At 39.7% G+C, this 13,289-nt stretch overlaps 2 protein-coding genes across 2 annotated transcripts in view; one reads left to right on the top strand and one right to left on the bottom strand.

Moving 5' to 3' along the window:
• The first annotated feature begins 393 nt into the window (after positions 1–393).
• On the top strand, positions 394–13,140 carry RNF139 (ring finger protein 139). Its single transcript, XM_041768943.1, has 2 exons — positions 394–982; positions 10,656–13,140. The coding sequence occupies exons 1-2, from the start codon at positions 802–804 to the stop codon at positions 12,467–12,469; spliced, it is 1,995 nt and encodes a 664-aa protein (XP_041624877.1). The 5' UTR covers positions 394–801; the 3' UTR covers positions 12,470–13,140.
• TATDN1 (TatD DNase domain containing 1) overlaps positions 978–13,289 on the bottom strand; it is a 65,182-nt gene continuing 52,870 nt past the window's right edge. The window contains exon 12 of the mRNA XM_041768948.1: positions 978–1,898. Coding sequence (XP_041624882.1) covers positions 1,871–1,898 — 28 coding nt within the window. The 3' untranslated portion in view covers positions 978–1,870. The remainder of the gene's footprint in view (positions 1,899–13,289) is intronic.

Genomic DNA, 13,289 nt, shown 5'->3' with positions numbered 1-13,289 from the left:
GGGCGGCCTCCCGAGGCTTCCCCTGGCACGAGGGCCACCTCCCAGCCCCCGCCCCCGCCCCCGCGCCCGCCCCCGCGCGAGGTGCGGCAGGTCTGGCGGGCGGCGCCCTTCGCTTCCCTCCTCCCAAGCAGCTCTGAATGCTTCCGCGACGTTTAGTGGACCACAATAAAACAGCTAATGATTCCCGCCCACGCAAGCAGGGAGTCCCTCGCAGAGCCAGCGCCGCCACCGCCTCCAGGAAGGAAGCCACTGTCAAGAGGGCGCGGCGGCCGGAGAGCGCCTGCGCCGTGAGGTGGCGCCAAAGCCCCGAAGGCGGGCGGAAACCATGGCAACGCGCGAGACGATCGCTACGCCGTGCGTGATGACGGTGTGGGGAGCGCCCCCAGCGCGGGATTATGATGCAATCAGTGGCGCGGGCTCCGCGGTCTCGCGTGACCGCGGGCGCAGCCTCCAGGCCTCCAAACAGCAGCAACGGCAGAGGCAGGCGGGCGAGGTCAAGATGGTGGCTCCGCGGGCGGGGGAGGTGTTGGAGGGAGGAGGAGCCAGACCTTAGCCAGCCGGAAACACCGACACCCAGAGGCCTCCCGGGAGCCGCCGCCGCTACCTCAGCCGCTGCCGCCTCCGCCGCCTGCTCCAGCTCGAGGGACGCGAGCGGGCGGCGGGGCGGGCCTCGAGCGAGAGCCGAGAGGAGGGAGGGCGGGGGCGGAGTCACCCGCCGTAGCCCCCGCCCCCGGCCGCGGCCCCGGGCCCTGCCCCGCGCGGCCCTGCCCGGCTCGCCCAGCCCCGGTGTGGCAGCGGCTCATGGCGGCGGTGGGGCCCCCGCAGCAGCAGGTGCGGATGGCCCATCAGCAGGTCTGGGCGGCGCTCGAGGTGGCGCTCCGGGTGCCGTGCCTCTACATCATCGACGCCATCTTCAACTCCTACTACGATTCCAGCCAAAGCCGGTTCTGCATCGGGCTCCAGATCGTCCTCCGGCTCCTCGGTGAGGGCGGCGGCGTAGCTCGCGTCCCGGGACGGCTGAGGGCCGAGGCGTGCGGCGGGGAGCGGGCTCCCGCGCGCAGCCTGTGGGGAGCGTGTGTACGGGTGTTCGAGGGCCAGCGGTCTTCTCGCCAATAGGGGCGTCTTTGCAGGTTGGGAGGAGGGAGGAGATGACACTTGTCTCAGAGTTGACAGCCGAGCGGTCCTGCTAGAGTCAGCCCCTGTTGGTGGTTGCGCCCGAGGGTGAGGAGGGAGCCTGCGGCGCGTCGCCTGCTGTTTGTCCTGGGGAACGAGCGCCGGCAGCCTGGGAAACAGCAGCCGTTTGCCCCGGTCTCGCGCCTGTGACCTTGGGCTTGTAGTGCCAGGGCCTGGGCCTCAGTTTCCCCCTTTCCCCAGATGCGGAGTACTGGTGTGTTGTCCCTTCTGTATCCACGAGGTCCACGTGATCGTGGCGTGTCCGTGGTAAATGACATCCACGCGAAGGAGTCCGGGTTTTGAATGTCAGACCTTGAAACCATTACTAGAAACGCTCGTGAAGGAGGCGATGCCTGTAACGAGTCCTGAAATTTTCCATGAGTAGAGAGGTACCGAAAAGTGGTTACAAAAACGGGGCTAGAAAGTGATGAGACTTTTCCAAAGGAAGAGTTCTGAAAATCAGTGTCTTTGTTGCACATGAATGGAGTGTTAAAAATCTCTTCTGTTTCACTCCCCATCTTCCCTTGCATTACCAGAATGAGAAGCATTTATGCATACAAGGATTTTTTTAAAGTAATTGAAACTTGGCAAATTTTGTTGATGAGGGAATTCTTGTGATCGGTGTTTAGGAGGCTTGTGATTTTGAAGCGTTGCTGAGGAAGGGCTGATGATGAGATCCTTACCAGGCCTTTCTGAATTAGGAGCCATCTGTTGCTTCTTTATTCCTCAAAAAAAAAAAAAAAAAATTGTTATTGGCAGTTTGCTTGGTACTTTACTTTTGTAAAGCAATTTCACTAACCTAAACTTTAAACATCCATCCCTCAGAGGTGGATTGTGTTGTTCTCGTTTTTTAAATGAGGAAACTGAGAGCTATAGAGGTCAGGTGTGTTTTGCTTTAATATACAGCAATTAAGTGGTTGTCAGAGCCTGGGCTTACAAATCTGACATCAGGGATGGTTCACTTTCCTCCTCCATACAGCTGCTATCCAGATACAGAATGGTATAGTAATGATCCTATACTAGATCTTAAAACTAACAGATGTGAAAGTGATGATCTTAGCACCAGACTTCTCAGGAACCACTAGCTGCTTAATCCCAGTCATTCCCACTTACCGCTGCAAAAGTGTAATGCCCTCATTATTTGTGGCAAAAGTGGGCCTGTGTGATTTCACAGTATATACAAATACGAAATCATGTTCTACACCTGAAACGAATGTTATGTCAGTTATACCTCAGCTTAACGCATTCACTAGTTTTAATATTTCATACTCAATATATTTTGGTTAACTCTGACAGTCATGGGTAAAAGTGATTTCAGTCAAATAACATTAAAGTGAAATTAATAAAGGGGACCTGTTGGGAAGGCATTTTATTTTTGCCAATTAGAAACCACTCATCATGATCATAAATTAACAGGCTAATCTCAGTATAGTTGCTTAAGTATTCCAGCTGAGGCCGATGAACTGCCAGCCCTCTTTCCCCGCCATACCTACCCACATTAGGAGATGATCTGCATGCAAGCTAGATCTATGCCAATTCTTGGTATGGAGAGAAATGAAGAAAAAAATTACTTTTATTCCTCAACCCCACGGGATGAGAGAGAGCTTGCTAGAGAGAGAACAGAAGCTAACAGACTTCTAGGGAACTTTGTCATTTTGGGATAACCCAAGTGCTGCTTTGGAAACTAATCAAGTATAACAAAGACAAAAGGGTCGGAGGATGACTTTCCTCACTTCTGTTTTGAGAGGAGGTCATGATACAGCAACAAAAGCAACCCGAAAAACAAAACTGCTGTGTTTGAGAGGATTCATGTATTCATTGGCAAATGTGTAGCTACTGCCTTGAATATCCTTTTGGCCTGTGACAGTCTCTTTGTGACCAGGTCTTTAATGCAGGGCTCTTAGAGTTGAGCTTTAAGGAAAAGGGAGTAGTCAATTAAATCATAGGTATTTAAGAACACTGAACAGTAATTTTGGTATTTGTAGTAAATCATGGAAGTTCGTATTCGACAAGTTAAAGTAGAATGTGACCTCAGGCAAGTTAACTGCTCTGTACCTCCTGTTTCTTACCTTTACATTTTTAAAGGTGGGCAATAATGGTCTGTCATAGGATGTTATGGATAATACGTGAGTTAGGATGTAAGCTTATAGAGCAGTATTTGGGACCTAGTATAGGCTACAAAGTATTAGCTATTAATAAGCCTGATAACTTTTAAAGAAATATTCCTGTACTTCAATTAAGACCATACTGTTTACAGATATTTTGGTCTTTTGAAGGCATCAGTATAATTTTGGTGCTTTGTTCCCAGAATTTTCTGTTTACGCTTTGTGAGAAATACAAAATATTTTCCAGATCGCTCCTTACCTTATGCCACTATAGTTTGCTAATTTTTCACATTTGTGAGAATAAAATTAAAAAAAAAAAGATTTATGTATTTTAGAGAAAGAGCATAAGCAGGAGAGGTAGAGAATCCCAAGTAGACTCCCCACTGAGGGCAGACCCTCCCATGGGGCTCTGTTTCAGGACCCTGAGATCATGACCTGAGCTGAAACTAAGAGTCAGACGCTTAACTGACTATGTCACCTGGGCACCCCAAGAATGACAAAATTCTTAAAAACTAGTTTTTTGCTAAAATTCACCCTGAATAAAAACACATCTTCAGTATTTGAGGTCCAGTCAATGAGGCAGCTTATGTTACTGAAAGTGATGGATTTGTGTGCAATAGGTGCCAAAGGATAGTTAAAATTATTCTACACCTGATTAGGTTTTTTTAAATAATTGTAGACCTTTCAGTATTACTATATATAAATCTCAAAACTTGTCAGTCTCACCTTTTTCTGTAAAATGAAATTGTAAAAATGGAAGCATTACCAATTTTATATCTAGTCTCCGAAGAATTTCCCTTCCCCTACAAAAAAGAACTACCACAGCACCTTTGGTATCAAAATACTAGGAGAATTTCAGCAGATGAGAGAATATAAAGCATCTCATTTGGAGATCTAAATAAAATCCAATCACAATATATAGAGTATTTAAGCATATTAAGCTACTCTTAGGAGGTGTTAAGTGCTAAATGAAATGCAACCCAGTGCAGCATAATGCTGAATTAACAAATCTAAGTCTAAGGCAGAAAATGCAAGCATAGGAGTTTGTTTTACGTGTAATGGTAATTCATTAAAACAATTCTAAAAATGACAAACTGAGGATACTATTCGCATTGTATGAGATTGAATAAGTTTTACTCTGTCATTAAGAAAAGCTTATACTCCCAGAGAAAAATGGGCCCAGGATAAGTAGTTCCCAATAAATGAATGCAGATGGTCAATAAGCAAAAGAAAAATACTCATTTATAATTTAAAAAATGTAGTAAGAACAAAATTTCAGTTATCAGATTAGTAAAGAGTTAGATCAAATAAAAACTTGTTTGTCAAAGGTGTGGGGAAATGAGTAAAGTTAGACAGTTTTGGTATGCTGTCACTTCTTTGTAAAGGCATTTGGTACTGCCTAACTAAAACTCAGCATACACCTTTTGACTCACAATTCCAATTCTGAGAATTTGACCTAAAGACATGGTTGTACTTGTTCAAAGACTATGGGAAAGGATTTTTGTTGCAGCATTGTTGGTAATAACAAATTGTTAATCTAAATATTTATTAAAAGGGAATCTGTTCTTTGTGTTAGGTTTAGACATACAATAAAGTTTTTGAAAAGAATGAGAGTGATTTTTGGTGCTGTAGAAAGAACTCAGAAAACCTTTGAAGTGAAAAAACATTGCAGCAGTAGTAATTTTGACATGATAGGGATAGATTAGGAATTTCTCGACAGCAACACTATTGACATTTTAGACTGGGTAATTCTTGGAGGAGGTGGGGGGTGCTGTTCTGTGAATTGTAGGAATTTTAGCAGTGTCCTTCTACCCGTTACATACCCTCTTCCCCTTTTTGTGATTGCTAAAAATGTCTCTAGGTATTTATTTTTTTTAAAAAAAGGTTTTATTTATTCATTCGTGAGAGACACAGAGAGAGAGAGAGAGAGGCAGAGACATGGGCAGAGGGAAAAGCAGGCTCCACGCAGGGAGCCTGACGCGGGATCGCGGGTTCCCAGGATCACATCCTGGGCCGAAGGTGGCGCCAAACCGCTGAGCCACCCGGGCTGCCCCTGTCTCTAGGTATTTAGATAGTGCCAAATCCCTGGTGTGGGGGTGGGGAGGTGGGGTTGGTAAAAAATCTGATCCTGGTTAGGAATCACTGAGATGGACAAATAGACTAATAGCACAGAATGGAAAGCCCACAAACAGAGCACCCATGTATATAGAGAAACTTACTTTGTTTCAGAGGTGGAATTGAAGTACATACATTGAGGTAAATACAGATTATTCAGGTATTGGTCGTTCAGTATATGGAAAAAATTATGCTGGATTCCCTACCTCACATCAATATATAGACAATTCTGAGTGGGTTAATACCTAAATGTGAAAAGCAGAACTTTAAAATTTCTAGAAGAAAATATAGAAGTATTATAGAGGGTTTTTTTTTTTTTTTTTTTTTTTTTACCCTGGAATAAGTGAGAAATTATTTAAACATATATGGAAGTTAGGGTGCCTGGGTGGCTCGGTTGCTTAAGCCTCTGACTCTTGATTTTGGTTCAGGTCATGATCTCAGGGTTGTGATGTTGAGCCCCAAATCGGGCTCTGTGCTGGGTGTGGAGCCTGCTTAAAATTCTCTCTTCCTTTCCCACTGCTCCTCACCCCCTCTAAAAATACATGTATGTAAAAGTAATATAAAGATTGATAAATCTACTAGTATTAAAATTAAAAACCTTTGTTAATCAAAAGGCAGTATCAGAAATGTGAAAAGACCAGCCATATACCTGGTGAAGATATTTGCACTATAGGTAACTGACAAAGAATTTGTAGTCAGAATATTTTTAGATGTCTAAAATTCAAGATAAATTGGCAATTCACAGAGGAAGAAACATGAGTGGTCAATAAATTGGAGGAACTGAGTGGGAAAAATTAGAGGGAGACAAATCATTAGAGACTCCTAATTCTAGGAAACAAAGGGTTGGGGGATGGGGTAACTGGGTGACATGCTATGAGGAGGACACTTGATGGGGTGAGCACTTGGTGTTATACTATTTGTTGGCAAATTGAATTTTAATTAAAAAAATGGAAAAAGAAAAATTGGAGGATCCCCTGGCTGATAACTAATCAGAAATGCAAATTGTTTTTAAAGTTAAAAAAAATACTCCACTTTTCAATGAGATCCTCTTCAGGTAAAAAGAGAAAAAGAATGTTTATGAATGTATATTTATGTAAAACTTTATTCTTCCTCTAACAACTATAGGGTTTGACTTTAAAAAAAAATTATATTCAGATTTCTTTTTAATAAAAACATGTTAAAATCTTAGAAGCAAAAACTTAGTGTTCTTATTAACAAAGGAGGTAAAACACCCTTTTTAGCCCAAGATGAGAGTTTGATAGAAAATATTTCTTTATGCTCTGGTTTATTTATCAAGTATACCTATAGATAAATGTTTTAAGATATTTTATTTATTTTGGCTATATTTTATTGCTGAGTGTCCTTTTGGATTAAGGTAATCATAACATTCCTGTGCAATTCCATCTTTACTGTTATGCATTTAAATGTTTTTCCACAGTTTTTTGATTATGTTTAAAAAGTATTTAAAGATACCTGGAGAGTAATAAATGTTACGTCTTATTTCCTTCTAAGTTTTAGTCCTAAGTTTCCAGACAAGGTTAAAGAAGGTATGAATGTATTTTATACATAAAAGTGTTAAATGCTTTGTTGTACACCATGCATAGTAGTATTTTTGTTTGCTTATTTTTGGTGGTCAAATTGTAAAGGCGCTGAACTCTTCATGAATTGAGTTCTCTATATCTTCAAAGCTCCTGAGTTGATTTTGGTACTTGCCTGTTTTTCTACCCTGAGAACCTGAGTGAAGCTCTGATCGCTGGAGAATTGGATCCCAAGATGAGCTTTCAGTTATTTCTCTTCTCCAGTGTCCCACAGTGATTTTTTTCTTCATAAAGCTGCATTTATATTTAGTCTTGATTGCTTCTTCAGATCACTCTGATATCCTAATGAGAAACTCTACTTCTGGACCTAATTTTCTTAGGCCTCTATGATAAATACCAAGAGTTTTATATCTGAAGTTGTGAAAATGCAACAAACTTTGACATTATTGACAATACTCCCTAAAGGCTATAAAGGGGAATGTTACTTGAGAGACTTGTTACTTGGCAAGTTGGCTTTTTTCTGTGAAATGAGAGCTGATTTTTCCCCACATTCCATACATAGGAACGCAAGTATAAAATAAAAATGTAAGCACCTTACATACATGCAACCTTTGGGTAGGAATCAAATAATTTTGTGCTACTCTTGAAATATTTCATCATTATTATGTCTTGGGGTATAATTTTAATCAAGAGAAGAGTAGTATCTTAGTGTTACTTGATAGGACACATCCAGACTTTGAGTGTAGTCTCACATCTCCTCCCCTTTTTTCCCTTTGATATGGTTGGATAAAGCAAAATAGCACTTTTTCTACAGAAATATTTCTAAAAACCAAATCATTCTTTCATTTGTGTGTAAAAATAAGCTTCAAGAAAAAAACTATTAGAATAAAAAGGACTGGTTTATACATTTCAGCAGAGTTCATGAATATTCACAGGTAAAGATTAATTTACTCCTTTGACAAAATTTGACAAGTTGACAAAAATACTTTACAGTCCCTGTTTGGCTTTCTCCTTTTTAAGTGGCATAAAATAGAACAAGTTATTTGGGTTTTATTTTTACTTGTCTTCGGAGATTAGAGTTTTGTCTCAGGAAAAATACTGACTTATTCTTCTATGTAGAGAAAAGCAAGATTACATACAGTGGCTGGCTTAATTCCATTTCTTGTTACCTTACTTGAAAAGGTTTCTAAACTTCCAAAAAAAAAAAAAACCAAAAGGTCTATTTGCTCTTGAAAGGGCCTATTTCCAGCTGTCAGTTCTTCGGCAGATTATTAGTGGCCCATTTGCTCCAGGAATCGGGTGGTTCTAGGGAGAGAGAGACCTTTGTGTCTTTAAGGTGATTGTGTCCTTTGGTTCTCCTTTTCACAAATGATCTGATACGTTGGCACAGGATAGATTTTAAGATTGCGGGTAAAGCCATCATTTAGAACTAGCCCTTGCTTTTATATGCAGTAGGTTGTAAATGCCTCCATTGTAATATGCAGTATCTTTCTTGATTACGTGCTGAAATAAAGTAGATGGATGATATTTAATTTGGGGTTTGCCACTTTTGCTGTGCTCCAAGCTCTGGTTTCTCAGCTTTGTCTTAGTTTTTCATAGGTTTCAGTTTCCAGGTAGGCTGTATTTTGTAGTTGCCTTTAAAAATATAATCCATAATTCTACATTAACATTTCCCCAGTGTTATTTCAATGAACAGTGAAATAATTGTATTTTCCTCAGAATATTTTGGGATTCTTAATGTGCAAGGTAGGAAACCTTGCTCCCTATCACAAGGATACATTTTATAACAGGGTAGATGACCTACTCAGATAACTACAAACTACAATATCAGGTAGTATATGAATATTGGACATTTCACTGAATTCTGTTGGTAATTTGAAAGATCAGTAACAGAAAAAATTGGTCTACTGGGTGGATAGGATTTGAACAGTCAGGATGTGGGAAGCTCATCATACCAAGCAAAGAGAAGAATGTAAACATAGCTTCAGTTATGGCAGAGAAAAGGGGTATTTTGGAAGAAGTCTGGAGTGGTGGTGTATATGTTGGGAGGAATACTACTCTAAAGCACATCGGATCCTTGAGTGTTGGACAAGGAATGTAGATTTTTTTGTTGATAGTAATTTCAGGGTCTGCTGCTTCTGAGCAAGGAAATGAAGAAAGCTGATTTGTGGATAGATGGATTGTGGATAGATTCGGACAAGAGTTTTTAGAGAACGGCTAACAGGTTGGTGTCACTGAGAAAAGGGAGGTGTAATAGGTGTTAGTAGAATTGGCAAATAACGGTCAAATTTTAGGAATGTGGAGCTAGAGGTGCCATTAAGTGAATAATGGCACCTTTAACTGAAATTGGAAATCTTAAGAGCTATTTGAAGTGAGTTAGGTTTTAGAAATTCTGAGTGTTGCAATTGTAACGTAGAAGTGGAACTAGGTGAATATTTGGATATCCTTTCCATAGTTGAACCTTGGGTAATAATGTTTATTGTGATCTCACTGAAAAAATTTGTCAGATCCCAGAGAAAGATGATGCTGGATGCACATCACACACATCTCACTATACTTGGTTACATATGGAGTGTGTGTGCGGGGTATTACCATTTTTTAAAACATGTTGGTTTTCTGAATGTTATTTTTTGTAATTTGAGGAACAATAAAAAGGGTTGACTATTTGTAGTAAAAGATACAGTAATGTACAGGAAAAAGAACATGGAGGATATTTCTGAAATCTGCAGGAAAGTATATAGAGGGAACAAAAAACCTGAATTGGGACCCATGGGAGAATGCACATATTTAAGGAGCAGGACAATAAAAGTCAATAGGAGTTCACAGAGAAAAAGGAGGCATTAAGTATAAAAATTAAACTTGATTTCCTAAAGAACACTTTCAAGGAAAAAAAATTTAAGATTTAATAGGGACAAATATTTGCATTTTGGTTATTTTTGGTTCTTAATGTTTTTTCAAGTAATGGAATTGTTTTAAATATTTTTAATGGTTATGGAATTATAAAGGACATGTTCTTTCAAGATTTAAAAACTTGTTAAATATATGTATCACTAATGAAAATAATTTAGTAATTTGGAGTCGACATATATTGTACTACTTGAATTTTGAACTTAAAAGATAAGGAATAAGATTTTTTAAAACAGTATGTTTGATCTGTTGAACTTTCTTTACAGAACGTTTCTTGGCCTTTAAGCCTAAATTGTCTTGAGGCTTAATGTTCATAACTTTGAAAATATTTGTATTTCTGGGGTGTCTGAGTGGCTCAGTCAGTTAAGTCTGCCTTTGGCTCAGGTCATGATCCTGGAATTGTGGCCTGGATCAAGCCCTGCATAGGGCTTCCCGGCTCAGTGGGAGTCTGCTTCTCCCTCTCCCCCTTCTCTCTCAAAGATTTTTTTTTTTTTTTTAAAGAAAATATTTGTATTTCCTAATTAGGGGAAGAATGGCATAACTATTAGTACAGAAATATTTTTTTAAATGTTGCATTCAAGGAGCACCTGTTGCATTCAAGGTGCATTGGTTAAGGCAGACCTGTTTGTGTCTGTCTTTGGCTCAAGTCGATCTTGGGGTCCTCCTGGGATTGAGCCCTGCATGGGGGCTCCCTGCTCAATGGAGAGTCTGCTTCTCCCTCTCTCTCTGCTTGTGTTCATGCTGTCTCTCTTAAATAAATAAAATCTTTTTTAAAATGTTACATTCAAATGACTTTTCTTTTTTTTTTTTTTTTTAGGTATATTTGTATCCAGTATTGTTCTGATCTTGTCACAACGATCACTTTTCAAGTTTTACATGTACAGTTCAGCCTTTCTATTAGCTGCAACTTCAGTGTTGGTAAATTATTATGCTTCTTTGCACATTGACTTCTATGGTGCCTACAACACATCAGCTTTCGGAATTGAGCTGCTTCCTCGAAAAGGGCCCTCGCTATGGATGGCACTCATCGTTCTGCAGCTAACCTTAGGAATTGGATACATTACACTACTACAAATTCATTCCATCTATTCACAATTAATTATTTTGGATCTCTTGATTCCTGTGATAGGTTTAATCACAGAGCTGCCATTACACATCCGAGAGACTTTAGTTTTTACTTCTTCCTTGATTCTTACATTAAACACAGTGCTTGTCTTGGCAGTGAAACTTAAGTGGTTTTATTACTCCACACGATATGTTTATCTTTTAGTGAGGCACATGTATCGAATTTATGGATTACAGTTATTAATGGAGGACACATGGAAGAGGATTCGTTTTCCAGATATACTAAGAGTCTTTTGGCTAACAAGAATTACAGCTCAGGCTACAGTGTTGATGTACATTTTAAGGATGGCAAATGAAACTGATTCCTTCTTTATTTCTTGGGATGATTTCTGGGACCTCATTTGCAACCTTATAATTAGTGGCTGTGATTCTACACTAACTGTACTGGGCATGAGTGCTGTAATTTCCTCAGTAGCCCATTATTTGGGCCTTGGAATATTGGCCTTTATTGGATCAACTGAAGAAGACGACAGGAGGCTTGGCTTCGTAGCACCTGTTTTATTTTTTATTTTGGCTCTTCAGACCGGCTTAAGTGGGCTAAGACCAGAAGAGAGACTTATTCGTTTAAGTAGAAACATGTGCCTTTTATTAACTGCAGTCCTGCATTTCATCCACGGAATGACAGACCCTGTATTAATGTCTCTCAGTGCCTCTCATGTGTCGTCTTTCCGTAGACATTTTCCTGTGCTCTTTGTCTCTGCTTGCCTGTTTATTCTTCCTGTTTTACTCAGCTATGTTCTTTGGCATCACTATGCACTAAATACATGGTTGTTTGCAGTTACGGCCTTTTGTGTGGAACTCTGCTTAAAAGTAATTGTTTCTCTCACTGTGTATACGTTATTCATGATTGATGGCTATTATAATGTCCTTTGGGAAAAGCTTGATGATTATGTTTACTATGTTCGTTCAACAGGCAATATTATTGAATTTATATTTGGAGTAGTAATGTTTGGAAATGGGGCTTACACTATGATGTTTGAGTCAGGAAGTAAAATTCGAGCTTGTATGATGTGTCTACATGCATATTTTAACATCTACTTACAAGCAAAAAATGGCTGGAAGACATTCATGAATCGTAGGACTGCTGTTAAGAAAATTAATTCACTTCCTGAAATAAAAGGGAGCCGCTTACAAGAAATAGATGATGTATGTGCAATCTGCTATCATGAGTTTACAACATCTGCTCGCATCACACCATGTAATCATTATTTCCATGCACTTTGCCTTCGGAAATGGCTGTACATCCAAGATACTTGTCCAATGTGCCATCAGAAAGTGTACATTGAAGATGATATTAAGGATAATTCAAATATATCCAACAACAATGGGTTTATTGCACCCAATGAAAATCCAGAGGAAGCTGTAAGAGAAGCTGCTGCTGAATCTGACAGGGAATTGAACGAAGAAGACAGTACAGATTGTGATGATGATGTTCAAAGAGAAAGAAATGGAGTGATTCAACACACAGGCCCAGCAGCTGAAGAACTTAATGATGATACTGACTGATTAAAATAGCATTTACTAATCATTGAGGTTATTTGTTTAAAATTCAGTTCATCCAAAATGGAGTAATATGCTTCACTTCAGTGTGTAACCAAGCACAAAAACAGTATCCATGTTGAATCTGTGAATGGTTTTCCGTTTACTGTGATGTGCTACTGTAAATATACCTCTTTAATTACTTCTGGTCTCTTTGGTGACCTATTTAAATTTGTGTACATTATTGTACATAGAATAAAATGTTTTCACGTTTTTATGACAAAATTTGAACAAATAGCTTTTTAATAGATGTAATGATAATACAGTGCGTCAAGTGTGCCAAAGATTCCTCAATGAAAGCATATAAAAGTATCTAACCCTGGACCCTAGTTTTTCTTTAAAATGGGTGGAAGAATGAAAATATGAATCAGAGGAAACCATATTAAGGAAATAAAATAATTTGGACCACAGGATGAGGCTATATGTAGAATATTTTAAAATGAAGGAGGAAATAGGCTGCCAGAAGAGACTTTTTTGAAATTTGAGTGTAGCATGTGGTTGAGCTGGGTTTGAAAGTCATGGTTCAGAGATTGTGTAAGAGCTGAAAAACAGGCTTTTATCAACTAAACTTTGGTATAAAAGCCAGAATGTGCTAATTGTTTAATTTTGATGTAAATAAAACCAGTATATTTGTTGGCCATTCTATTTGCAGTGTTGACATAAAATTGTCCTTTCAGACTTTTGGGAAGAGATTACAAAATATTTGGGTGTTTTCATTGTTAATTGATACCAAAATTCTGGTCTATGGATTAAAACTGAGGGGGATGGTGTGCAGTAATATGGAATA

This window comes from Vulpes lagopus, chromosome 9 (assembly GCF_018345385.1).
Source record: "Vulpes lagopus strain Blue_001 chromosome 9, ASM1834538v1, whole genome shotgun sequence".
Lineage (NCBI taxonomy): Eukaryota > Metazoa > Chordata > Mammalia > Carnivora > Canidae > Vulpes > Vulpes lagopus.
This window is presented reverse-complemented; position numbering and strand designations above follow the sequence as displayed.

What these genes read in the sequence shown, in the direction of transcription:
- RNF139 (XM_041768943.1), top strand. Translation starts at nt 802, where the DNA reads ATGGCGGCGGTGGGGCCCCCGCAGCAGCAGGTGCGGATGGCCCATCAG. An exon ending in GATCGTCCTCCGGCTCCTCG is followed by an intron (nt 983 to 10,655) that starts GTGAGGGCGGCG and finishes TTTTTTTTTTAG; the next exon opens with GTATATTTGTATCCAGTATT.